At 39.1% G+C, this 26,755-nt stretch overlaps 2 protein-coding genes and 1 pseudogene across 2 annotated transcripts; all 3 read right to left on the bottom strand.

The window, feature by feature from the left end:
* Positions 1-910: 910 nt before the first annotated feature.
* On the bottom strand, positions 911-1,726 carry LOC116291546 (uncharacterized). Its single transcript, XM_031698723.2, has one exon. It carries the CDS (start codon positions 1,724-1,726, stop codon positions 911-913), a length of 816 nt encoding a protein of 271 aa, XP_031554583.2.
* A 5,811-nt stretch (positions 1,727-7,537) lies between these two features.
* Positions 7,538-9,838, bottom strand: LOC148914071 (uncharacterized; annotated as a pseudogene).
* A 4,711-nt stretch (positions 9,839-14,549) lies between these two features.
* LOC116287788 (sphingosine-1-phosphate lyase 1) lies at positions 14,550-26,375 on the bottom strand. The gene is made up of 23 exons (XM_089040652.1): positions 26,222-26,375; positions 26,070-26,144; positions 24,836-24,929; positions 24,682-24,749; positions 24,202-24,285; positions 23,856-23,879; positions 23,584-23,623; positions 23,227-23,306; positions 22,966-23,020; positions 22,676-22,749; positions 22,209-22,297; positions 22,077-22,113; positions 21,816-21,887; positions 21,670-21,705; positions 21,478-21,540; positions 21,170-21,249; positions 20,420-20,486; positions 19,983-20,048; positions 17,970-18,087; positions 17,344-17,398; positions 16,899-17,045; positions 16,445-16,565; positions 14,550-16,014 (listed from the first exon to the last, which is right to left on the bottom strand). Exons 1-23 carry the CDS (start codon positions 26,303-26,305, stop codon positions 15,898-15,900), a joined length of 1,746 nt encoding a protein of 581 aa, XP_088896778.1. The 5' UTR covers positions 26,306-26,375; the 3' UTR covers positions 14,550-15,897.
* Between the last annotated feature and the right edge of the window lie 380 nt (positions 26,376-26,755).

Genomic DNA, 26,755 nt, shown 5'->3' with positions numbered 1-26,755 from the left:
GAAGGCTATTGGAAAGGAGCGTCGGCCATCAAGAAACTCGCGACCGCGGCCAGGGTATCAGAAGAAACGGCTAAGAATTGGTTAAAAAAACAAACCCTCTGGCAGGTTTATCTTCCCGTGCCCAAGTACATTCCCAGGCCCAGCTTCACCGTAAATGCCCCCAATGAAGTTCATCAGGCGGATTTGCTTTTCTTACCGCACTACAAGGTGAGAAGAAAGACCTATAGATACGCTTTGACCGTAGTTGATATCGCAAGCAGATACAAGGACGCCGAACCCATAACCAGCAAGGATTCTGGGGAAGTCGCAGAAGCCCTAGGTAGGACTTATAAGCGCGTCTTGAAATGGCCTAAGCTGCTGCAAGTGGATGCGGGGACGGAGTTCATGGGCGTGCTTACCAAGACCCTGAAAGACCACGACACTAAGATTAGGAGAGCCGAAGCCTGAGTACCACAGGGGTCAAAGCATCGTTGAAAGATTCAATAAGACCTTGGCCGAGCGCCTCTTTGGATACCAGTATTGGAAAGAGCTGGAAGATCCCTCCAAACGCAACAGGGAATGGACTCAGAGGCTCCCCCAGGTCGTCGCGGCTTTAAATAACGAGGCGGCCAGGGCTACGGGAATGAAACCCAAGGATGCCATAAAAAAGAAACACGTGGAACACAAGTCCTACGTCAGAAGTTCGAGGGCGGTCTTCCCCCAGGAAAAGAGATTAGGCGATGTCACGGTTCGATATCTCTACGAGCCGGGCGAATTAGAAGGAGGATCCAAAAGAGCTACGGATCCTAATTGGTCTTTGGAAACTTACCAGATCCGAAGTGCGCTAGCTAAGAAGGGTCAACCCATCTTGTATTATCTTCATGATGGTCCCACGCGTGGGTTCGTCAAAGAAGAATTGCTTATCGTGTGATTACCAAACGCGTACGTGTAAATTCCGTCGTCGCACATCCAGCAGCTTGCCGTCGAATGCTGACAACGACACCTTTTCCTGGGTAACGCTGTGTATTTGGTGGCCATACGATCGTAAGGAGTTCATGTTGTGGCGCTGCGTCTTTTGGGTATTCAAGACGTCTAAGTAAGATTGGTGCGTAAGTTGTTTCTTAACTACGTACGTTTTTACGCCTTTTGCCTTCTTATCTGCGCCGTCACTCTTTAAGACGCTGTACATCTTTGGCTTTAACCCAACGTACTCTACAATTGGTCTGCCAAGCACCTCATCCTTCATCTTTCCTATGACTTTCTTGTTCTTAGCTGAGTAAAGTGGGTGGTCTTTTGGGTAGCCGGACGTGTCGTATTCGTCAATGTCTTCAAGGCAGTCCGCGTAAACGTCGGGGGTTCCAATCTCCATTATTAGTGAGTCTGTGTCGGTGTACAATAAACGACACTTGTCACCGTACTTTGGTTTTAATTTGTCGTAGTACATGAGCAACTTAGACAGCTCTAACACTGTGAAGCCGGTGTAAACGGGCTTATTTAAGAAGAGATTGGCTTTCTTCATGTGAATTACATAGAAGTTAAGCATGTCTACGTAGCGTACAAAGCCTGGCTGGGATACATAAGACTCAGCCTCTTCGCGCGTATTTACAATCTTTATCAACACCCGCTTGCGGATGTTCTCCATTGTCTTACCAAACACTGAGTTGTTCATAAGCTTAAACAGGTTCTTCTCAAAGTCGTTCTTGGCTGCTGTGCGTTTTTGCGTGTTAAAGTCTATGTAAGGCTGCATCCAAGGCTCTTGACGGAACTTTAACCGTAAGAGCAAATCTCGTGAAGGCCTTTACGCTGCGTATTGCCTGATTCTTGGTATTCGTCTGTAATTATTGCCTCGAAATCTGCGTAAATGACGTAGGGAACTTTGCTTTGTCGCTTGAAATCCTCGTAGAATAAGTCTTTATTTGCTGGCATTTGAATACGCTGTGCAACTTCCTCTACGCCACGGCAGATTTCATCGTGCTTCTTTAAGGCTTTTAAGTCGGGAAAGGGAAGCAGGCAGGATTCGCAGAAGAACTTCTTGCAATTATGCTTAGTATGTCTGTAAAATAATCGACTTAGGTTCTTAACCCAGGAATAGTGACCGCCGTGGTAAAATAGGTGAATGCGCTCTCCGGTGTGCTTTGACAACATTAGTGGAACAATGGTCTCTTCCCGGTCTCCATAAACGTTTATTGCTAGGTCGTTGCGCTCCTCAAAGTCTGGTACACAACTTAACTGCATTGGAAAGGAAACGTCAGTCCAATCTAGGTCGTCTGTTGGGTAATTGCTCGTGCGCGCTGTGTTTTTCTCAACTGGGTATAAGGCAGACCTAATTGCCCACTGGAAGCATTTATTGTCGTCATTCTTAACACTTACAATTGCTTTCTTTCGCTCTATCCAGGCTGGTAAAGGTACGTAAGACCCACCTCGAATTGGTACGTACCGCGCCATGCTTATTTTCATCTCCACTATTTCGGTTACTGCCCATCCCGATCCTTCTCTGGTGTAGTTTGAGAGTGTCTCTAACATACCCTCGAGGACGGTCGACAAAATCGGTGCTAGGTTAGTAGACTGTAGTACTACTAATGACTTGGAGCGTAGCCAGACCGTAGTTTCGACGTCATCGCCCTTAATTAGGTCTAGTTCTACCACAATGCTTGCCTTCATCGCACCCAATTCCTTAACTCCCTTCGCTAAGATCTTCCTCCTTCTCTCTCTGGTCTTAGACCAAAACTGTCTGAGGTCAACTTCTCCTGCGCCGGGTATGGAAACGGTGTTGAAATTAGATCATGACTCCATATATAATAGGAAATATCTTATACCTTATATGAGGTCATCGTAGTCGTATGTGCAACTTTGACAATGCCAATACAGTCTCCTTTCCACACAAACATTCGTAAGACTTTTTGCATTCTTTCTTTTGCATTGACAAGTGCTTGGTTAGGTCAGCCTTCCTTTTGAATTCCCTCTCACATCGTTCGCACTTCATAATATATGTTAGCATATTTAATGGCATTCGTTGGTGGCTGTATTCACGGTCTCAAATGGGTCGTGGATGGCGGGAAGATCCCGTAATCTCTTGGTGGAATAACCCCGGGCCACGTTGCTCTCAAAACCCGAATGAAACCGGGGCGTATGCTTTTAAGGCGGGTCATTTCGGGGTGGCGTGTGAGTTGGGACCCCCAACCCCTATACTACTCACAACTGCCAATTTCTTGTACGTAGTCCTCCATGTCACTTGGAATACCATAATGAATCACCCTGTCAATGTTTGGTATATTGACTCCCATGCCCAAGGCACTGGTTGCAATGACCACCCTCATAGCACTATCAGGTTTTACAAATAAATTAAAAACCCTTTCCTGAATGGCTCTTGGTGTCTTGCTGTGGTACATAGCAAAAAATGGCTTGCCATTTGCAGTTTCAATAACATTTTCATCTAAGATGGCATAAATTTCTCTGCAAGCAGTAAGGGAGCGACAATACATAAATGTTTTCTTCGTTTCTTGTTTCACTTCATTCAACTCTTAAATTAACCAGGAAAATGTTTCTTCTAATTCGACATTTATGACATTTTGATACCATTAGTTTTATGTTTGTTTTCTTTGGGCTTAGCTGTATAATTTGTGGCTTTCTCATCATCAGGGATTTAATAATCTTATTTCTCATCTTTGAACCAGCTGTTGCTGTTAGGCAAAGTATTGGGGCCTTAGTAAACCCTCTAATGTAACCAATTTTGCCATATGCTTCTCTGAACGGCATGTCGTCATTTTTGTTTGTCCCCCTGCATAAAACAATACGAAATTTAAAATGATCTTGTATTAATGCACTAGTCAAAGTAAACCCCCACCCCAACCCAGACAGGAAGGGGGCAATGTGGGGCATAGAATTACATATGACAAGCAATAATGCTCCAGGAGGTGGGGATAAAGTGAAGATTTGGTAGATGTGGGGTAATGGTGGGGGTTTGGGGTTCGCATGGGATTCCTGTGGTATCCTGTGGCGTATGTACGTGAGAGATTTTCAGCTTCACAAAAATATAGTTTCTGAAGACTTTCTAAAAACTAAATGATGTTAAAGTAGACTTTGGTCTTTCAGTTTATAAAAATGAGGATTATTTATTTGTGGTGATTTTTTTACGTTTGCCATGTGGTATGTTTGCTATTTTCCTGTAATTAAAATTAGTACAAGAGAAGCAACGCTGAGGTCAACTCATCGCTACTTTGCTTGGCAGTCTGGCCAAAATGCGCAGTTTACACTAATTTCTTGCCATCTAAGTCAAGATTTCGAAAAAAAAAAACAATTATTGAGGTAGATCCTGACCGAGTTTGAGACCTATTGGAGGAAAATAAGTGCTTGAAAAATTGCCCTCAAAAAGCTATTTTTCTTGATTTTAGCTAGAGTGACCACAGTAAATCCGTGAAACTTTAGTAATACTAAATAGCCCAATTTCATGCAAATTCCATTGTTTTCTATTCTTTAGCTAGCACTATTTTGTACTATTTAGTAATTAGTGTTTCACGGATTTACTGTGGTCACTCTACCATGATCTGCATGAAACAGATATTGCGCAGTATATAAGCTTACATAAGCTCAGTGTATTTTCAGTGCAATGAATAGCATATCCGAAAAACTTGACGGAGAACTATAAGAAAAATAGCATATGTGGGGGATTTGACATTCATTCTCACTCCACTATGTGGAGATTCACCAACATTTGTACAGCCCATTTTTCAAATGCCCCACTTATCCCCACCCTGCCCCGGGTTGGGGGAGTGAGGGTTTACTTTGACTAGTGCATAACTATACTTCTGAAACTGAGACTGAAAACTCTGTATACACTGGAAAAGTCAACCCCATTCCCAGGTTGAAATAGGAAAAAGACAAAAATTAGCTTCAGTTCTTACCATGTTACAACACAATGTGATTCATCCACAACGATCCCCAGTAGTTTGTCTCCCAGATTTCTTATATACCGCTTAGTTGTAAGCTCTTAAAGCTTCTCAGGACTAAGAAATAAGACGTCAGAGTCTTTAAATCCTTCCTCTATCTTGCACGCTGATAATCCAAATCGTTCACATGATCTGATCTGGTCAGAGATCAAGGAGTTTAATGGAGATACAACAACAATCACAGCCTCTTTAGGAAATTGTTGTCCTTTTGACAGTTCGAAAGCCGTTAACAACGAGAGCTGGTAAATTAACGACTTCCCATATCCTGTTGGTAGACACACGAATGTATCTCTTTTTGAAAGAAACGAGGTGATGGCAGCTTTTTGGACAGGTGTTGGAGTCGGACAAGTACTGAACAGATTTGCTGTTGCTAAGTGGTAAGTTTATATAACTTTATAAAATAATTGGGATACTACGCGCGCTATGATTGGTCGAAAAGCATGTTTGATGAGAGTATCAAAACACGCTACGCGTCGTGGTTTCCTACGCTCCTCTCGTGTTCTCTCAACATCCCGCGTGTTTTGATCATAGTATCATAGTATCCCCGCATGAAAGAAGGGAGAGAAAGAGAAGAGAGACTCTGCTAGCAGGGAGTTTCAAAAGCTATGCAGGGACCGAAAAAACGGCTCATGATGGCAACTTTGACCGAGCGTAAAAATCCGAAAACTGATTTACCCGAGCTAATTTTTTGTACAACTGAAGAAAAACTCCTCTCTTTTACTCCTCTTCTTGGATATAAAACGATTCCAATGCCACTTGTTTTGAAGCTACTTTTGAGAGTGTTGAAAGTATGTCCTGTAAAAAAATCTACTAAAATTTTTTATTCAAGTTACACGCGAAAAAATCACTCTACTAACTAAACAGATAGAACACTTGAAGTTTTTTATATTTCAAAGGTTTAATCTTGTATAGTTTTAGGACAGGAGGTCTGTAATTCTGCTCATTTTCAGACCCCTCTAATTAGCATATTGACGCCCTGAAAGAAATGTTTTAATTTCTTGTAGGGGTTTGTATTACATCATAGCCTGCCTCACTTCAAAATATGAGACAAATCGAATTTTTCACACTTACCACGAAATGTTTGAGTTTTACTGATATCCACTCTTAAATGCGATGAAAATCTTCGGATGGGCTTCACGAATTTGCAACGTCCCCTGTGATTGGTTAGGTTTAGGGGCGGGGTTGGGGAAAGGTCATTGTTTTCTATTGTTCTACACATGTGTGCCCTCCAATAGGATCACATCTTGCAAATTCGTGAAGGACAACCCAAAATCTTACCGTCTTTGTCTCATCCATTATGCCGACTACCTAAACTCACACGAGGAGCTCACTCTGTCCCAGTCCCCAAAATGGAAAAGTGCAGTCCCAGGTCAGTCCCTGGGTTGCAGCCGAAGCGGTGAATTGAAGCGCTTTCCCCGACCACCAGGGAACCAAATACATGTGAAAATGCGTTGAAATCCCCTCTTTGCCCACGGGTATGCCTCAGGGTGGTGGGGGGGGGGGGGGGGGGGGGGGGGGGTGCGGGGGATGTCAAATGACTGGTGCATAAGCCTCACTGATTCAGTGAGATTAATTGTAAATGCTATAAACGAACATAGAAACATAAAAAGGTTTGTTCGAATTTTAATTTAAGACTAAAGAAATTGTGGAAAGGACAATCAACAAGCTTCAATGGCATCTCAAACGCTTTTAATAACAGTCAACTTTACGCAATGATAGTTTAAATTCAATAAATTAATAAACGACAGAAGAAGAACTTGAAAAAAAAATTAAGAACAAAAAAATGCCATTCTAAGGAAATTCGTAGAAAAGTTGGCATATTTGAGTAAGCAAATGAATGTTTTATGAGTAAAATACTGACATAACTTCTTCCATCGGGTTCATTTACCGCGGGCAAGTTTGGGCAATTTCATAGTGTCGGGTCGTGGCAAGCTAGGTAAAATTAAAACCCTCAACATATATCGTGAGTGAAACGTCCACGACTTACTATGGTATACTCATAACGTAATCATCTCCACTTTGATTTCACAATATTGAACAGAGTTATTGGAAGCCAATTAAAAGTCGGTTACGAATACTTTACGCCAATCATATAACTGAATCTTTGTTTGATCGGGGTCGTACCTCGTAATAAATTGCCCAAAACTAAATCTAAAATGCCTTATAAATGTTTTATAATACTTTACTATGCTAAATAAGATATATTTCTGTTACTGGATTTCCTCCCTCCATTTTTAACTCGTGGATACGCGAAGCGTAGAAACGAGTTATTGTGAGGGGTCTGAATATGCAAATGTGTCACTCGCTCACTCGCTCACTCGCTCACTAAGATGTTAGCAGATCGATAATTAAACGTTTACCGATCGACTTACGTCATCTGTTTACGAATGTTACACGACACTAACAAGCACAAAGTTCTCATACACTATATTAATGTACGATCAAACAATCATAGGAAATAACAACAAATACAAAACATCAGTTTGGGCCATAATGAGCAGTTTAATTCATACTGTATATGGGTCACACAATATGACTGCCCAAAACTAAGTGTTGCCCAAATCAAGATATTAATTAGTGGGTGAAAAGGGGTTAGCATATTGATAGGAGGTAGTGTTAGTGCAATGCGTTTAGCAACACGTAAAAATATACTTAGAGGCGAGCGAGTCCAACGCTTATAACAGTCAGATGACCACCGTTCCATGAGTTTAATCTCATAATCATGAAGTCCAGCAACTGATGCTGAAGTTGCTCCTCCAATGCCAAAACTGTGGCCACTGTACTCAAGGGGCTCTAGTCCAGCTAGGCGAAGCAGTGGAGAAGTAAAGTCCATCAGAGTACGGCGTGAAATAGGCTCACTATTAGGGGGCTGAAATAAAGGAACGACCTCTGAGCAATTTGCTTTTTTCCGCTGAATATGTAGATTGGCTTTCATCGCACACACGGCACATATTTTGTGTTTAGAATGACCCGTATATAGAACGATTCCTTGCCCTTGTTGGTCAGTTTTAGATCGTGAGAGTAACAGTAGAGTGTTATCTGAACCGGGAAATGCTTGTAAATTGTGTTCGTCGCAAAATCGTAAGTACTGTCGCTGTCGCTGTCCTGTATTGTACGTACTGTGAGTGTTGGCTGCCAGGCCTTTGTGAAAGTAGTGGTAACTAGCTTTCATTTGAAGATGGCCAAGTTCAATGGTACCACTGGAGTTGGTAATGGACGAGCATGAGGAACCAGCTCTCAAAAGCGCGTGACCCGTAAACGGGACAGAGAGTCAGATGCAGAATTTTGTATGCCATGAATATGAACAGATTAAGGGTTTGAGTATGTGGACGACCGCTTGATTATCACAGTGAAATACGATCTTGCATGGTAAGATCGTAGACCACACAGTGACTAAAGCTCTTTAAATGAATGGAACGCCGGTTCGGGATGTCAACTCACAAAGCCAGTGGTCATTAAATAAAGCACCAAATGATGATGAACAAGCGTCGATGCACAAATGCAAACAAGAGTTAGAAATCCATTGTTCGTCGTAGAAAAAAGTACGTCCATTCCATTCCCGTAGAAAATATATCCACCAGCGAAGATCTTTATAGAATTCAGTGTAAAGTCTGAGATGATGTCCAGGGGGTCGAGCTTTCTTTAATAGAGCAATCATTCGCCGTAAAAATGAGCGACCAGGACGACACACAGAACAAATGAAATTGAGCTTTCCGATTAAGGATTGCAATTGACGTTTCGTACAGGACCGACGAGAGTTGTATGCTAACAGTAAATCAATTGTCTCTTGTAGACGTGTTTCAGTAATACGTGCTTCCTGTGCCAATTCAATTCCCGGCAATTCGAGCTGTGTACAAGGTTGAGTCGTTTTCTTATGATTGGTAGTAAATCCGAGTTCTTCACAAGTGGCCACAGGCAGCCCAAACAAGGTTCCTGTGTATGGTTTATAAGGGAATGTATGGGAGTTAAGATAAATTTACGAAAATAAAATGTTTTACTCAGCAATTTGCCTCAAAACCTGCTGCAGTTGTTGCTTTTACTTTGCTCAGTCTTCTGGCGAAGTTTCAGCGCGATTTGAGGCCGTTTAGTGGGTTTTTTCAAAATCCGCTCTTCTCTACCTAAATAATTATAAACCATCATAAATTAATAATATATTATAATTATATTCCCTTATAAACCATACACAGGAACCTTGCTTGGGCTGCCTGTGAAGTGGCTAACATAGAGTCTAAGTTATATTCACAGTTGCTATCCGGGCTCGGGGGGCCACAAGTCCAAAAATCGTCTAAGTAATGCCATACAGGAGCAACACCGCGCTGCCGCCATAACCAGTCGTAACTGATCCGTCGACCTTGATAGGCCATGATGAGCCGAGCAACTCCCAGTCGTCGGGATGGACTAAAATATGTCCATATAGATCCAGTTTGCTCATAAGAGCGTCTTTACCGAACTTCTTTAGCTGAGTAATTGCGTTGTCCAATGTGTCGTAGGTACATGTGACATGTTCCTTTGGAATTGCGTCATTGATACTTTGGCCCGGCGGCCAAGACAAATCATGAATGATACGCCAGAGTACTGGCACGGAGCGCTTTTTTTGGAATAGCGCCCATCGGCGACCCGACAAAATTAGTAAACGGTGGGCTGAGAAATGGCCCTAGTTTTTTGCGTAGATTGATGTCGCGTTCGAGTTCTTTTGCTATAGCGGAGACATTTGTTGTTGCAGAGTGATGGTTATTCGATACGTGAGGAGAGCGGTTACTGGTGAAACCAATGTGCACTCCATAATCAATTCCATTGAGTAAATCATTAACAAATTGTTTATCATGATAATCGTTCAAATGAGATTTCAAGATCAGAGAATCAAATGGCGATTTAATTGTTGCTGGCAGAAAGCGTGCAATCGGCCATAGCATGGTCCCCCCTACAAGCTTTGCAAACGTGGGCTCGCTTGCAGTTGGGTTGGAACCCTGCTGACATGCTCGTCATTGGTACAAATTACATCCCTCTTTGTTATTGCAAAACCATTTTGAGTACTTTCAATTCGTAGTCTGGCCCGCGCTAGTTTTCGTCGTCTTGTTTTCTTCAACCGATGATTTCGGACGAAAAAGACAATCGCGGTAAAGATGGTGGCTTGACTGACATCGCTGACAGGTTGAGCTTTCCTTTCGTACGCTTGAAGAATCGAGTAGCGTTGAATAGAGAGTGGCGTCAACAACGTCGAGTCGTCCTGTCGTTAGTGATTGGCGAAACTGTACATCGAAATCATAAACAGCCTTCCAACGAAACTTACGGTTGGCCTTTTGAATGATTGATCGGTAGCGTGCGAGCTCGTTGTAACGCGTTGGATTTCCGCTCATTACAATCCCTTCGTAGATAGTCCACGCTTCGAGCCAATGATAAAATGATTCGAGTGTTCCTTGTTCGCGCTTCTTATCGGCATCGTATGTATAAGTGGGGTCGTTCTCCGTTAGTACTTTGAATGACAAGTCGACATAAGCATTAGTATTACCTGTGTGGCTCGTGGGTCTTGCAGCAACATTGCTTGCAATGCTGGGGATCCCGCCCCCTACGCCATTAAAACTGGATTTTATCTCCTCCTACTCATGTTGGAGCGTTCACACTTGGACAGATAAGTGGCGAATGGCTTCGAGAAGCTGACCGTAATCGTTTAACGTTGTCTCCCTCTTATTTGAAGTGGTGGTCGTCTGATCCAAGTCGTCATCAGAGTCGTCGGGAAGTAAACCTTCGCAATTCTTATCAGGAGGGCCAAATGAGTGAAAAGCGGTTGATAGTTTAAAACCAGGGCAGGTACTAGTACGTGTCTTACGTTTTGAGGCTTTGGAAGACATTGTAGAGAACTATACGCGAGTAAACGGAGAAGATAATAAGCGATGTGAACGATCGGACGCAAACAACGAGAAAGGACCACGAGGCCTATGAAACCGGATACTCACGTATTCTACCATTCTACATTAACTTATATAAATAATTAATATATATTAATATGAGGAAACGAAATGCTAATGTTCCATGTGGGATACTTTCTAGCACTTGTGGACGCCGTGGAGACCCACTGTGCATGCACACACTGGCACAGTTCTATCTTCGGATTATTCATATTAAAAGCATCAAGGAAAGATGTAGCCTCCTTTGCAGCCGTTCTTAGGGTCGTCAACGTTGCGTGACGACCCTAAGAACGGCTGCAAAGGAGGCTAGGAAAGATGCTAGGAGGCTAGGAAAGTTGAAGTAAAATTATACAATTAACGCCTGAAATAAAATTTCAATGAGTTAGACCTTTTTTTCTGATGTATTAAAGTAAACAAAAACGCTTATTAGGTACAACGTCAACATTTCGATTTTTTCAGAAGACTCGTAGATCGAGCCGGTTATCGAAAAAGCTATTTTAATTAGAACTCAAGAAGAGAGTCTGATTTCAAGCTCTTTTTCACAGCTTTATTTGGGAAAACTAATATTACAATGTATTGAATAGAAAAAAAACTAATAGTTACCCAGAAAGGAAAGTCACGAACGGGAAACGTTACCCATGCAAGGTGACCACCTCATGAATTGTTGAAATAATTAAACATAAAAATATATGCAAAAAATATAACATTGTACGTAAAAAATGAAAATAAGAATGGAAAAATAACTTCATTAAGATAAAACTAGTATACTTTATGAGGTTAACCTCTATGACAGGGACATTCTCGAGAAGCAGACCAGGTACAAGACCTGTCAATATCAAAAACAGAATCAAGTAAAGAAAAGTAACGTACTGAAATGTGGTTTTTGAAATGTGGTTTTTGAAATGTGGTTTTTGAAATGTGGTTTTTGAAATGTGGTTTTTGAAATGTGGTTTTTGAAATGTGGTTTTTGAAAGTAGCTGTCTCCATAGAGACAGCTCAAAGTCACGGCGGTATTCAGCAAGAAAATAATCATGTAGATGTACGTGGATCGTAGAAACAATAGCAAAAGATGAAAAAAAGAACAATTCCAATGGTGTTTGAAGGAAGTTCAGGCCAGTTTTGTCATTTAAGTAAGCCGTTCTGAATAACAGTCAAACAAGCTCAAGCGTTGACCCCTAGATTCGATTAATGAAATCATTAGTCAATTATTCCTTTTATACGTACGAACCGGAATAATGCAATATTGCAATATTCAAATGAAAATTCAGTTCATTATTCAACTCGTGATGAAGAAGGTAAATCATCTAAATTACAGATACCTTCGAGCAAAAGTTGCTCTCTTATTTAATAAGCATACACACGCACTAGGTTTTGTAATTTCCATCCCTCAATTACTTGGAGGATATTATCAGTAAATTTGTAGGGAACGCCTTGAGCGAAATGGAGACACAGTAATGTTAAAGTATTTTCTGGACTCCCCAAATAGAAAATTTCAGTGGTCACGAATTTTTTTATTGGACAATCCGCTATTGCTGAGATGAACAATTTCCTGTCGAATAATATCAGGTAAAGGCTTTCCCGGCACATAAACACGGCCAAGACTATTTCTGGCCGCCATGTTTTCTTAGTCTTCCGGCTGTGTTAGCACTGATTAACAAATCAAAATATCGTATATTGAATTTAAAGTTGATTGGAATTTTCATATCTTCGTTTTCGACGTTGTAAATTTCAACTGAATAATGAAATCCAAATTCGAAAATTCAAATCATTAATCGACTCTAGGGGTCAACGCGTGAGCTTGTTGACTGAAAAAGTAGATTCATCGCCACGCATTACAAGATTACAAACAGCCGAAGCAATGCTCAGATTGTATGTTGAAAAGTGCGAAGGTCTAACGAGAATTCGCTCCAATAAATAATCATTAATTTACAGACTTGCATGAAAATAAATAGCATTCCTAAACGAATTTCTATAAAATATTTGCTTAGTTCACAGTGTAAATAAGTAGTTTTATTTGAAAACTTTAAGCGACAAATGTAGGACGAGCCGGAGATAAGGTATTCTTCGAGTTACGATTTTCGAGTTACACATTTTTCGAGTTACGCGCTCGGACACAACCATGTTTTGTGGGCCACGCCCACTTTGACATCTGTGCGTAACTCGACGACAAACAGCGTTGAAATCAAACTCGAGTTACGTAACTCGAACGCAACAGATTTTGATGCGTCGCGAACGTAACATGACGCGAAAATTAAGTGCCTCGCAATATGTCAATAATCAAGGAAGAATACGTTTATTACCACTGAAACGTTTGCCAAATCATATTATTAACTATCTAGGGCAATGTCTCGGTCCTACTACTGCTTTCTGTGTTCATGTCTTGAAAGGATGGGAGAAAGCGGGAATAAAGGGTGTAGTAACTTGAATATCGTGGTCAATCAGTGACTCAATAATTCATGTACAAGCGTGAATTTCTTGTGGACATTGAGAACTTCTTTGTTGTTAATGTTGTCATATAGACCCGCCGCTGCATCTTTTTTAGTTTTGACGATATTGTAGATGAAGTCGTTCTATTTGATTCAAGGATAAGTTAAATAAAATAGTGCCTTACCAATCTTCGAAAAGGGCAATAAGTATGCACGAGTTCGCCAAAGGGCGTTTGATTTCCGCTCCCCGTCCGCTCCTGAGGAAAAGAACTGCCCTTGTAATTACAACTGCAAATAGTAATAGACTTTCAAGTGGCTCGGATGACCAGTTTAAAAGTAATTTTCTTTTTACTTTACAAGAAATCCGTTCAATTTTGAAATTTAGTATTTCAATACTGTTCGCGATGGCATGGATTAAGACATTTTCAAAAATATGATTGACAAAATTATTATTATATTTGAAATTTCACAATTTTGTTTGAATTTGATCAAATAACCCACCACCATTTAATCTATAAATTGATCATAAAATTAACAAATGGGCTATTCTCTCAAAGGTAATCAAATCCAACTAGTCGGTCAAAGATATAGATGCAAACAAGTTTTAAATTCTAGTTAATTAAATGTTTGGTTTTCAAAGTCGGCACTTTTTCTAGTAATAGGCTATAATTCATGAATGAAAAGGTAAATTATACACCGTGAAAATAATTCATAGCGTAGTAGTAGCTCATCCAATAAGAATGCAGCATTAATGATAGACCACTAATAAGCCTGAATTGAAATGACGTTTTATCCACCGTCTCTAGACCATAATCCTTTTCACATTGCTTTTGTTCTTAAATTATGAATATTGTTCCTGTATTCTCTAAGGAATCAAAAATTTTGATATGAAAGAATTAATATGAAGAAAATTATTATGGTATAGAGTGGGGGGTAAAACGTCATCTCGCTTCAGGCTTATTGGATTTGACTAAGTCTGCGTTTCATAATGTATGTCAGGGGGGGGGGGGGGGAGGGGGGTGAAATCTTTAAATGACAAAAAATCTTAAGACCCCCCGTTGAAGTCCCCCCTCAAAAATAACTATCCCCCCCCCGGGCAATCTCTCGTAGCTTCTTCTAAAAATGTTGCACGTTTTCAAATCCCCCATTTTACTGGTAAAGGTTTTTCAGATCCCACCAAAATTTCACCTGCCCCCCTCTAATCCTTACATTATGAATGCAGCCTATTAGCCTTATAAGATATCAAAGTGTAGACCATATATCCGTTAAATAGCACAAAAACTAAATACCACTAAACACATCTATTTCTTTTGTTTCCAGGTTAAATGAAATCGCTCTGAATCACTACACAAACAAAATGATATAATTAATGACTTGGTATTATATTAAACTATAAATCATGAAAGAAACGTAAGTTGAAACAACGGCAGAGAAAGAAATCATTAGTATCAAAACTATGAACAAATTAGAAGCACAGAATGCCTAACGATGCTTATCAGTTTGGTAAAAACTTGAATTACTTTATCACACCATATTCGTTCGTATACACTTTTATCTGCAAAGCATTGCGGTTCATAATAGGTTCCAAACTTCCTCTGCAGATGGGCTACGATAAAACTTGTTTTGTCATTTTCCAAAATTCTTAAGGTCCTTTTCTTAGTCACTTAAAAAAATGTCACCTTAACGAATGAAGTTGACCAATTGGAATGAGAATAACGACAGCTACATGTATGTTAAAAAGTATTATACAAACAGCTTGCCATTCCTGGGTCGAGGGGAAAACTGGGTCGAGTAAGCATTGCAGTGCATTTTGGGGCTGTTTAGGGCATAAAATGGACGTCATCTAAAACACTCCTGCAATGCACTTCTTCTCCAACCTGACCGTTTTTTCCTTACCCCCAGGATGGCTAATAAACAATGGTTTACGAGTTAATAGCCCATGAGGCTGACCTTATTGTTTTAGGCCCCGTTCACACGTATCCGGAAATTTTTGTATCCGCAAATTATTTTTTGCGGATACGAAAATGTTTGCGTCCACACGCAGCGTATTTGAATCGTTTTCACCGTCCACACGTATCCGTTTTCGTAAAATTTCCGGATACGGACACAAAAATTTTCGGATACGTGTGGACGCAACCTGTATCCGCAAAAAAAATTTCCGGATACGTGTGGACGGGGCCTTAGTATAAACCTACTAAATGGTCAAATAAATGGGTATAAACAATTTTTGAGATAAGATCGAAATGATTTAGTTTTTGAGCTGCTTCAGTTTAAGACTGGCAATTTTCTCTACTAGTGGTCTAACACTGATAGATTACTAGCAGCTCAGCCAATCAGAGTGCAGGATTTGTGATAGACCAAAAGTAGGTTTATACTAAGAGCACATATCAAAACTCTCTCAAACTCAAGTCATTCTAGTTTTTAAATTTCATGAGTTAGTTAGAAAATGCATTCCTTTCATTTTATCAGAATTTCCTTCAAGATCCAAAAGTCGTAACCAAATACACGTACACTTTGATAGAATTATTGTCGCATAGAATAACCGTTGTTTGAATATCTTCATATAATTAAGATGACCAGCCACCATAAGATATCTGGTCGAGGCAGCCACAGTTCCTGGTCATTCTATTTGGTACTATTCTATATGGGTTTCAGTCCTGGGTTCTTGGTGTTGTACATACAGTCCAGGAAGCCACATGCTAACTCTGACACCATAGAACGATCTGGAATGTTCTGGGCCATACCATATATGGCACCCTAAATATACACAAATAAGGCCATGATTAGAGATTTCGATCTTACTCTCCCCTCACTTTAAGATGAATTTCTGATGGCTTTTTTTTCTATGCTTCAATCTTATCCTGCCTCCCCCTCCCCCTTCCTTTCCTCCCTGTCCCCCTTCCCTGTCCCCTTCCCCTCCTCCCTTCTATCGTCTCTAATTCCATTTTCCCAGTATCCATCCATAACCCTTCCCTCCCAAAATCAATTCCCAACGATACTAATATACTCCACTTTCAAGTTCTCTATTCCTCATTGTGGGCCTTGATTTTGCATAAAATATTTGGCACTGAGAGCAAAACATGTGGAATTCTAAAGCAATTGACCTTTCCCAAATTCTTTGAGTGACCAACTTCGTGCTCCACAGACACTTGTTTTTTACTGAAATTCACTTTTATCTACTCCTTACCATTCCAGAGGTCTTTGCATTCGGATCATTAATCAGTTTAGCAGTACATTCCCTGCAATCCTTCAAGAACTTATCCACTACTCCTGGCTGGGTGCTTAGTAGGGTAACGCAGAAATGAATCCTGGAAAACAAAAACATAAGATAACAGCTCGAATTTATTTAAAGGCACAAATTATACACGGAGATATTAACTTCGCAAGTTGTCTGGCAACAGCATTGCAAAGCAAATTGCAAGAGGGATTTCATGGTGCAACGAAGATGCAATCGTTGCTAAAAGAAGAAACGCATTCAAGCAACTTGTCTTGCAACATTGTTTCAAATTGCAATGTAGTTTATATGCTGCAATGCTTCGTGCAACTTGCTAATCAGTAATTTAAATTAGCAATGCATAGGCTACTGATAACTTGAAACCTCAAAGAAAAAATTAAATGGTAAATAATAACAGAATACTTACGCTGCAGGCTTTTGGAGGGAGTTTAGGCACCATCCTCGTTCAGTGAGTTGAGTACCAAGAGCATAGATATTGAAATCATTAGATCCAAATGCTACAACACTAACTTTAGGATCACCAAAGACAAACAATCCCTTTATCTTGCTAAGACTAGAAAAATAAAATATCAAACAACACACAAATGATTTGAATCAATTGTCTTTTAAAAAGGTCAGGAATTGTGCCACTTTTTTTCAATCCAGGTCCTGGCACCCAAAACACTGCTCACATTTGGATCTCTTGTGTTCTGGGTGCCAATCAATATTTAGGAAGCCCTTATCAACACAAGTGAAGTGAATTCTGGGACGCATTAAGAATTGTGATAATGCATTTTTGTCCTATTTTGCATCTCATTTTCCCTGGCTTGCTTTGTAACTTGGGGATAAATTTCTTTACGTTATTCATTTACCCTTTCTGTATTTGTTCTCTAGTCTGGATGACCTTCTTTGTGCACTCTACATATCCTAGGAAACAGAATGAAAGGGATGGCATTAGTGGGAAAAGCAGAATAAGAAAAAAGAGAAAAACTGAGAAGAGAACTGTTGAAGAGTGGGAAGCACGGGTGGCGTGCGCTGCTGATGCACCGCCTCGCACCAATGCAGCCTGCGTTCGAGTCCTGCCGATCTCGATGTCGTATGTGAGTAGAGTTGTTTGTTGGTTCTCTCCTGTACTTCAAGGGCTTTTCTCCGGGTTCTCCGATTTTTCCTCCCTCCTGAAAAATCAACTACTAAATTCTAATTTGATCTTTGGGCCTTCACTTAGCTTGGAGCCTAGCTGTTGTGATTGTCCCGCGCTGTGATACGGCAGCGAAAAGCTTTGTAGATTTTTTAGATTTTTTTAAGTAGTTATGTTCCTGTGCTCTGATTGGTCAAGCAATGTGATTGGAAGGCACACGCCTTCACACTTCTTGACTGGTTCACAATGGAAACCATTGATGATTCAAGTTCACTTGTTCAGAGTGTAACCCACTTAGCTATCGAGACACACATTATTCCTATAAAGACAGGTCAGTGAGGTTTCCTTCATTGCTCTTACCCGTTTCTCCCAGGTACATCATGGCGGCCCATGTAGCTGCAATAATTCCACCAGGACGACTGCCAGGGATAGAAGGACAGGCATAGATACCACCAGGCCAGTCAGGAGCAACGAAGAACTAAAGACAAAACCACACTTTTTGAAAACTACACATTTGGTGATTTAATTTAATTTAATTTACATCTTTTATGACGCATTTCGCTACGCCTCAATGCGTTTACAATGTGTATCACAAATAAACTATAATTAAGACGTAATAATTATAATATATATATATATATAGATAACTAGACTAAAATGTTATAATAATGATAATCTAAAACAAATTAATTAATATATAGCTAATATAAAAGTGTGGTTAACACAAATATAGGGTTAAAATTAATATAGCATAATAAGATAGCATAATCTGTATTTCGTAAGGACGCAATAGATCAGTCAAAAGCTTCTTTGAAAAGATATGTTTTAACTAAAGATTTAAACTGTTTAACAGTCTCAGCATTTTTTATTATTTCTGGTAGGTTATTCCAGAGCTTAGGCGCAGCAGTAGAGAATGCTCTATCGCCATAAGTAGATGTAAATGATTTAGGAACTATCAATAGCTTCTTAGAAGCAGAGCGTAAAGCGCGCTTAGGTGTATAAGATTCTAATAAACTGTTTAAATATGTTGGTGCATAACCGTTAATAATCTTAAAAGTAATTAGTAAGACCTTAAAAGTTATTCTTTGCTTAATAGGCAGCCAATGCAATTGGCGTAAAACTGGAGTTATATGTTCTCTGCGCTTAGTTTTAGTTATTAGTCTGGCAGCTGAATTGTGCAAGCGCTGCAACTTATTTAATTGCTTTGTAGGTAAACCATGCAAGACGCTATTGCAATAGTCTAATTTAGAGGTCACAAAAGCATGTACTAGGCATTCTGTGCTCGTTTGATTAAGATACTTCCTAATTCTACCAATATTTCTAATTGCTAATGAGGCTGTGCGGCATAGATTATTCACATGACTAGACATAGTAAGATGTCTCTTGCTATATTTATTGAACCCTCATCGTAATTACCTTAATTCACATGAATTTTACTTTAGCTATACATAGGCAGCCCAAAAATATAAGCCTTTGGTTTCTCTTTTGAGCTGCCTACCATCCTTGAGAAAGATATTTTACACTAAATTCATGTCCATTGTATCATAAATGTATTGTAATTATCTTTTATATTCCTCTTTATACGAAATTTTCTCAATATGTAATCTCTTGGATGGAATAATAATTAAAAATGATGATGATGATGATGATGATGATGATGATGATGATTGAACCCTCAGGGAAGGTGCCAAGAAGTGTGGAGCGAATAACATGCAAACCATTACTGGAAGGCAGTGGAGCAAGAGGCGCATCACTTACAGAGTAAGATATTATTTAATACTTTGTCTTCACATCATGAAGATTTATCATCCAACATGATAATTCATTTATTAATCATAGGCCGTTTCCTCTAATGCATTCCATAAAAATAGTTTAAACACAAAGAAGATAATAACAAAGCTGCTTCACGCCCATATACAGTGAAGTAGTTCAAAACGCTAGGAGATGCATCAGCTAAAACTTCATACAGCTGTAAGTGTGGTTTAGCCCCCCAAAATCTTTAAAACCTAAAAGAACTCTCCGCTCATCCAAGGAACTGCTTCTTGTTACTTGTCCGTACAATCTTAAATCTTATGGTTATCGTTGTTTTTCTGTGTCTGCTCCTGTTCTATGGAATTCACTACCGTCTCCTCTTAGAAACACTTCATGTCTAAAAACTTTTAAGAAAGACCTTAAGACTCATTTGTTTAAACTAGCTTTTGAATTATAATTTATATATATTTTACAGCGCTTAGAGCCGACTTGTATAGGCGCTATATAAATCATATTATATTATATTAAATCTCCTTCCTTGGTCAAATGCCCAAAAAGTGAAGGGCTAAACCTCCACTTTGTTGGAGCTTATGTTTCATAAATAATGATTATCTAAATTACCTGGAAGTGCCTCAGATGTTTGTTACTGTACAACACTACTGAAGATCCTTTGGGCGAGTATCCATACTGAAACAAGAAGACATGGTATTAAACTTTAGCACTCATCAAACAAATTTCATTATTTTGAACCTTTCATGACTTTTGTCTCAATCAGTTTTTCCAGTAGTCAGTCCATCCCAATCACTGTACCCACTCCCCACCTCTGGATTGGATGCCAGTCCATCACAGTTCATCCCCCCCCCCCCCCCCCCCTCTCCCCCCAACCTCTGGATGTGATGCCAGTCCATTGATCACAGATCCTCCCACCTCTGGATGAGATGCCAGTCCATCACAGATCCCCTCCCCCCCCCCCCCCCCCACCTCTGGTTGAGATGCCAGTCAATCACATATCCCCCCCATAGTTGCTTACAAGGAATATAGATGTTACAGAACAGTACCTTGTGAGTATCAGCAGATATACTAGTAACTCCATCCACACTAAAATCAAAAGGTGGCAGATGATACCTAATAGAACACCAAAAAAAGGTTAATAGGATTAGTTTAATAATAGTAGGTGCAGATTAGGGAAGGCAAAAGTGACCAACGTCCCCTTTCTGAATGTTGTAAAGATTGTTCCCTTTGCTCTACCTGTTATGTCATGTGATTTAGGCAGGACTACCTTGTTAACCTTACTGGTTCCACCGATGAATAGATAACCCCAAAATTAGTGTCAATAGGGTGTTGGTAGGGTCTAAGAGTAGAGTCAATCATTGGTAGAGTGTATGGAGTGTGTCAGTAGGGTGATGGCAGAGTATTAGTAATGGGTGGCAATAGGATGGGGTTGGTAGGGTCTAGTTATAGGTAGGGTACCATTGGTAGAGTCTATGTAGTGTGTCAATAGGGTGATGGTAGAGTATTAGTTGGTTGGCAATAGGATGGGGTTGGTAGGGTCTAGTTATAGGTAGGGTACCATTGGTAAAGTGTATGTAGTGTGTCAGTAGGGTGATGGTAGAGTATTAGTCGGTTGGCAATAGGATGGCGTTGGTAGGGTCTAGTTATTGGTAGGGTACCATTGGTAGAGTGTATGTAGTGAGTCAGTAGAGTGATGGTAAGGTATTAGTAAATTGTCAATAGGGTGGGGTGTCAGTAGGGTTTTGGTACATAGGTGTTGGTAGGGTAGCTTGTTGGTAAATGTAACATAGACTTACCCAGCTTTTGCCATAAATGGAACTAAGAACCCACCAAGACAGCAGTCGACATGCATACCAAGGTTATATCTCTTTGCAAGCTATAACAGAAACAACGATTTTATAAACTGTCTTACATAATGCATATTTTAGGTGGACACAGTGTTTTTGGACATCGCTGCCATTATGTTAGTGTCAATTATTTTTAACAATAGTTTTTTGTCACTTTGCTTTGCTGTTATCCAATAGAATTCTGGTTGGCAATTTACCAGTAAATAACAATCAAGCCAAACGAATTATGTCAATATTTTGTTCATTGTACTACTTACTTTGGCCATTTCTTCTATTGGGTCCAAAATACCATGTGGAAATTGAGGAGCTGAGCCAGCAATCTGATTAAATTAATACATGAAATCAGTAAGGAAAATCAGTAAGGAAAATAAGAGGTACATGATGGCTTTCTAGCACTTGACACCATGAAAAAAAATCAAATGGAGTGAGAGAAATCATCTAATGCTTACAGCAATGGTGTTGCGATTTATTGCTCTTTTAACTGCCTGAATAGAAAAAAGATCAAAACAACAAGAAAAATGGTTAACAAAAATCCTAGTATTAAATTGGTAAGGCTGCAAACAGTACTTGCTATCATATTAACAAGCAAACTTACCCTAAGGTCACACATCCATGTCTTTTCATTTACAGGTACATGGACAAGCTTGAAACCAAAATAATGAGCTGCCTAAAAAGAAAGAAGATGTCAATATTCTTGGAATTAATGACAGACTGCAGGACAAGTGCAAATTTTGGGCAGACACTGTCAGTTGACTGTCTGATATTTTTAATTCGAATCTAACTGAATGAGATGCTTATTATAATTACCTATAAATGTTAATTTGGGGGACTTCAAAAGTTAATTGATTAACTGTACCTTGTCGAAAGCAGCATGGATAGTTGCTGGTGCAATACTGCAACAAACATGACACATGATTAATCACAGCAAGGGAGTTACAAAGATTTGATAACAATTCAATGATTCAATTCAAAATCTCCAACTCTTTACATTTCAGGTTTTTGAATTCCTCGTTCATGTGCCCAATCTCTGTATGACTTGCAAGCTAACAGAATACTCTCTGTACCACCACCTGTCATCTAGGATTACAGAAGACAAAGCAAAAATAAGCTTCCACGGAAAAACAGTATGCATATGATCATATATAACCACTCTGAAATAAACAGTTATCATACATTGCTTTACTGGCCTGATACAAAAGATGTGTGGCCCATATTGATAATCATTATATAGTTAGGATAATATGCACTCACTGAGTGAAAACTCATGCTTATGCCACTTATTGTGCTTTATTACTGAACAGAGCATGGAAAAAGCTGTTTTGCTTATTAACCATATAATATGGGCCACTAAATATTTTCTTCTCACATAATTAAGGCACATATATAATGGCCCAGACTCAGGCATGCATCTGTTGCATCAGATGTTTAATATCAGCTAAATTTTAAACAACTTACAGTTCCACAAGCATCTTTTCCACCGTTAAACATTGCAATAGTCATTTGAACAACTTCAGCTTCCATCTTTCGCACTAAAAACATGGGCAATTATTTTAGACTTGATTTGAAACAATATTGCAGGACAGAAGAAAACTAACAAGACAAGGTCAAATTAGCAAAACCTTGAGTAATTTAACTGCCATACCCTATACCCATCCCACCCCCCAACCCCCCCCCCCCCCCCCCCACCAACCCATGCTCTGAACTCTGAAATAATATTCATGTAGGCAACGTGACATACGGCATACCGTCAGGAAAAACGTCAGGATGGAGAGGATTTGACCAGGCAAACTTGGCATAAACCTAAACGAGTTACAAGGAAAACAAGAATATTACAACAGGCAGGGGTTCATGATAAATAGCTAGGGTAAAGAACAAACTCTCTGTCTAACACATTAAAGGTTGTCAGGTTCAGTTTTGTTCAAGTTTAAGAGAGAATACCTCCATCCCCCCACTGCAACCCCTGCAAGATGTAGTCCCTAAAGATTCATTACAAAGTAATTACTTACTTTAGTCAAAACTTTAGTCAGTTCTTTGCCTCCGTTGTACACTGTACCAGACACATGACCAGCTTCCCAATCAATCTCCACTGCAATATATGGTATGATATCAGTATATCAATATCATGATGAGTAGATAATAGATCAATATTATATTAATATCATGATATATCAAATCTTATACAACACCTGTCCATAAATGCATGGTAAGTTATAGACCCCTTGCATGTGACATCAAAGCAGCTCAATCTGGAGGACAAAACAAAAGAATTCCAAACTCCTGAGAATTGGAACCTATTGTTTTGTCCCCCGAATTGAGCTGCATTCTGACGTGCTGCAAGGAGTCTATAGCTAATCGTCACTTACCCATTTTGCCATATTTATCTATTTCAGTCATGAGTTCTGCCTACAAAATAAAAGACAGCCATATGATAATCATGAGCAATATAGAGTACAAACAACATAACCGTGAAACTTTAGTAATACTAAATAGCACAATTTTCATGCATATTCCATTGTTTTCTAATTTTTTAGTGAAAAGACAGGCTTCCCTCTTCAAAATTAAATGAAAAGTTTATTAATAGAGCCTGTATGGAGCCAAACATTTGCACCAATATAACATTAAGGATAGGACTTACCTCTTTAAGACCTTTATATGGTAACTATAGAACAAAATAGACACTATTGTAAGTATAAAATATTTGAACAAATTACTGCAATGGATCTTAAATTCTGCATTAATTTTACAGTGCATTTTCTGAAATAATGGAAATTTAATTGATAATAAGGAACCAAGTGGAAGCAGTAAAACTAGATAGGAATCCTGAAGCAAAATGAATATTCCAAAATTTTAATTGACTCTAACGGAGCAAAGAAAATGATATTTTCTAAAGCAAAATTTTCTATGAAAACATGGCTTGTTTTCAGCTAAAGAGAGCATGTATTATAATTATTATATATATATCTTGGATATGTTTTATTTACCTTGGTTCTGTATACTTGCCCTTCATGTAATGGAAAGGCCATTTGTTCCATATCATCTAATGTTTTCTGCATTTCAGCATCAATCTAAACATAAGGTGATAGCTGTTATTACAATTGAGCCTGCAATGAGATATTCTTTTGTTTTGAGAATCATACAAGTGAGGCCATCGGGTCAATACAATGCCTTTTGTCTCATTTGCATGCATCCATGATATCTGCTATTATAATTTAATAATTTTGTAATACTAAATTATGGCCCATGGGTATAATTCACGGATCAAATTAAAATTTAGTAAGTTAGGTTTTGTTGAGGGAGGAAAATGATAATTGAACCCAGAAAAAAAAACCCTTGAACCATGACAAGGGAGAGACCTCATAAACTCAAGTCAGGGTAGTGAGTCCAAGGAATCAAACCCGAGACTTCAGAAACCTGTGGGAGGCAAGAGCCAGCCTAGATTACTAAGTAAACAGCTGAATCACCTTATCTCTGATGATTGGAAGACTTCTAATGATCCTAAACGTTTTCTTTTTCATTCTTGAATAAAAACCTAGATTAAAGAAATCTCACAGTTAAAAACAATTTCGTAAGTAGTTAAGACTGTTGAATATTTCTTGATAAAATGTTTGAACTTACTTTCATCTTGGAAGAAAATCCAGCTTATAAACCAACGTAAAATTTCAAATGCAAGAAAAGCACAGAAACATATAGACACTGTGTTTACCACAATCTGTAGAATTAGAAAATCGTACAGCATCATTCTTTTAAATTACTGAATTATATATATGCATTAACAAATATTAAGGTCTGTTGCGTGATGTACATATATTCATTACTGGTTTTAATTTCAATAGATACATACGCACTGTACCCTTTCAAAATGGTTAGTTTCAATGCGACATCCGAGGCTAACAAGAAAAGCACAAATGGGATTTCTTTTGTATATTCCTGATAGCCCAACAACCAACATAATTTTGAAAGGAGTCTAAAGATGTGCTATATGCATGGGGAGTCAGGATGGTGTGGTGGTAAAACGCTCGCTTCTCACCTCTGAGGTCTGGGGTTCGAATCCCAGCCACCCCATGTGAGCTGAGTTGGTTGGTTCTCTTTCTGACTCTGAGGGTTTTTCCGTTCCTCCAGTTTTTCCTCCCTCCTCTCAAATCAACCCTAACTAACTCAAACTGGTTCGAGCTGTGCTCCGGGGTCATACATGGACAGTATAGCGGATGCCAGAGGCGCCTTCACATGCTTTCAGTTCGACCCTGTTAAGCTGCACCACTGCTGAACATGCGGTGGTGATAACCGATGACAAGTTTTTTTTGTAAAGGTCACTTGTCACCAGCTGGGGCATGAAAGAGAGGCTTAGGGGGCTAGGAAGTGATATAATGTATTAAATATTAATGGCGGGAAATTTGGCGGTCATTATGATAAATTTACATATGAATTTACATATGAATGAACATATCATTCATAGATACTGTTTATGGAAGACTAGTAAGAGTTCGGTTAAGGGTGGGCAGAAACATTTTGATAAAATATACAAACGTTCCAACTTACAAATAGCTTCAAACCTTAGACGTCAATTTCTTTGTATAAATTTTTAAACATAAATTTAGAGATAAAACAAAAAAAATATTTCAAGCGTTTGCAAAGAAAGATTGTTCATAATATATTCTCGTTTAAGGTTCAACAAATACAAAAGGAATAAGGGTCAATTAGTAGTAGTGTTATGCAATCTTATTTCAAGGGCCAAATGCCAATATATAATATAGAAAAGCACAAAACTAAGGTCTTAACGTCAAAAATGTTATTCAAAAGCCAGGAATAAGCTCCGATCTTTGAGCAAGAAGACATTGCGAGAACAACTCACCTCCCAAGGCTCCATTCCTCGTGTCCATCGGTGAATATGACGCCTTGCTTCTGCAAGGTAAAAGACGAAAGTCCACTGGAAGAGAGAGAAAGAAAAATCTTACCAACAAATTCACTTACAATTTTACCTCCAGCTACGATTTTTCTACATACACAAATTTCATTCCAGTGTAAATATTCTGGTAGATGGGGCTCTACTTTTTTTAGGAACTTTTCCCAGAGATTTAACTCAATCATGTTGAACTTTTAAGCCGATCGGACGAAAAGAAGGAAGAGAAGTCGACTTTTCTGCGACTCGCTCTTTCTATCACTCAACTCACGTGATTATCATACAATGATTGCATAATTAATTTCTCATTAGGGAGGGGAGGGAGGGGCAAATGACGAAATTTCTTCTAAATTCAATTTTTAAATTTCTGAACTAGTATTAAAAGCCTAATTTCTTTAAATATATATATATATATATATTATCTACTTTTTGAGAAAGAGGTTTTCAGACAAAATGAAGGAGAAATATTTTTTCTTAAATTCAGTGACGGACTATGTCGTACCACATGTAACCCAAATAATAATTCAGACCAACAAAAGCCCAGTCATGATTAATTGCCAATTTCTTATTATTTCGTATCCTTTTTATTACAATTTTAGGAATTTATTTTGAAAACCAGCCCAGCTTACAGTTCACAA

Source organism: Actinia tenebrosa, unplaced genomic scaffold (genome assembly GCF_029948245.1).
Source record: "Actinia tenebrosa isolate PJP-AT-01 unplaced genomic scaffold, QUT_ActTen_1.0 PGA_scaffold0__85_contigs__length_37466705, whole genome shotgun sequence".
Taxonomy (NCBI): Eukaryota; Metazoa; Cnidaria; class Anthozoa; order Actiniaria; family Actiniidae; genus Actinia; species Actinia tenebrosa.
This window is presented reverse-complemented; position numbering and strand designations above follow the sequence as displayed.

Bases quoted from the DNA above. Each gene is read 5' to 3' on its own strand.
- LOC116291546 (XM_031698723.2), bottom strand. From the start codon at position 1,726: ATGCAGCCTTACATAGACTTTAACACGCAAAAACGCACAGCAGCCAAG.
- LOC116287788 (XM_089040652.1), bottom strand. From the start codon at position 26,305: ATGATTGAGTTAAATCTCTGGGAAAAGTTCCTAAAAAAAGTAGAGCCC. The intron at 23,880-24,201 runs GTAAATAAAACA...TTTGTTCTATAG, and splicing joins GGCAAGTATACAGAACCAAG to TTACCATATAAAGGTCTTAA. The intron at 23,021-23,226 runs GTAAGTAATTAC...TAACTCGTTTAG, and splicing joins TGACTAAAGTTTTGACTAAA to GTTTATGCCAAGTTTGCCTG.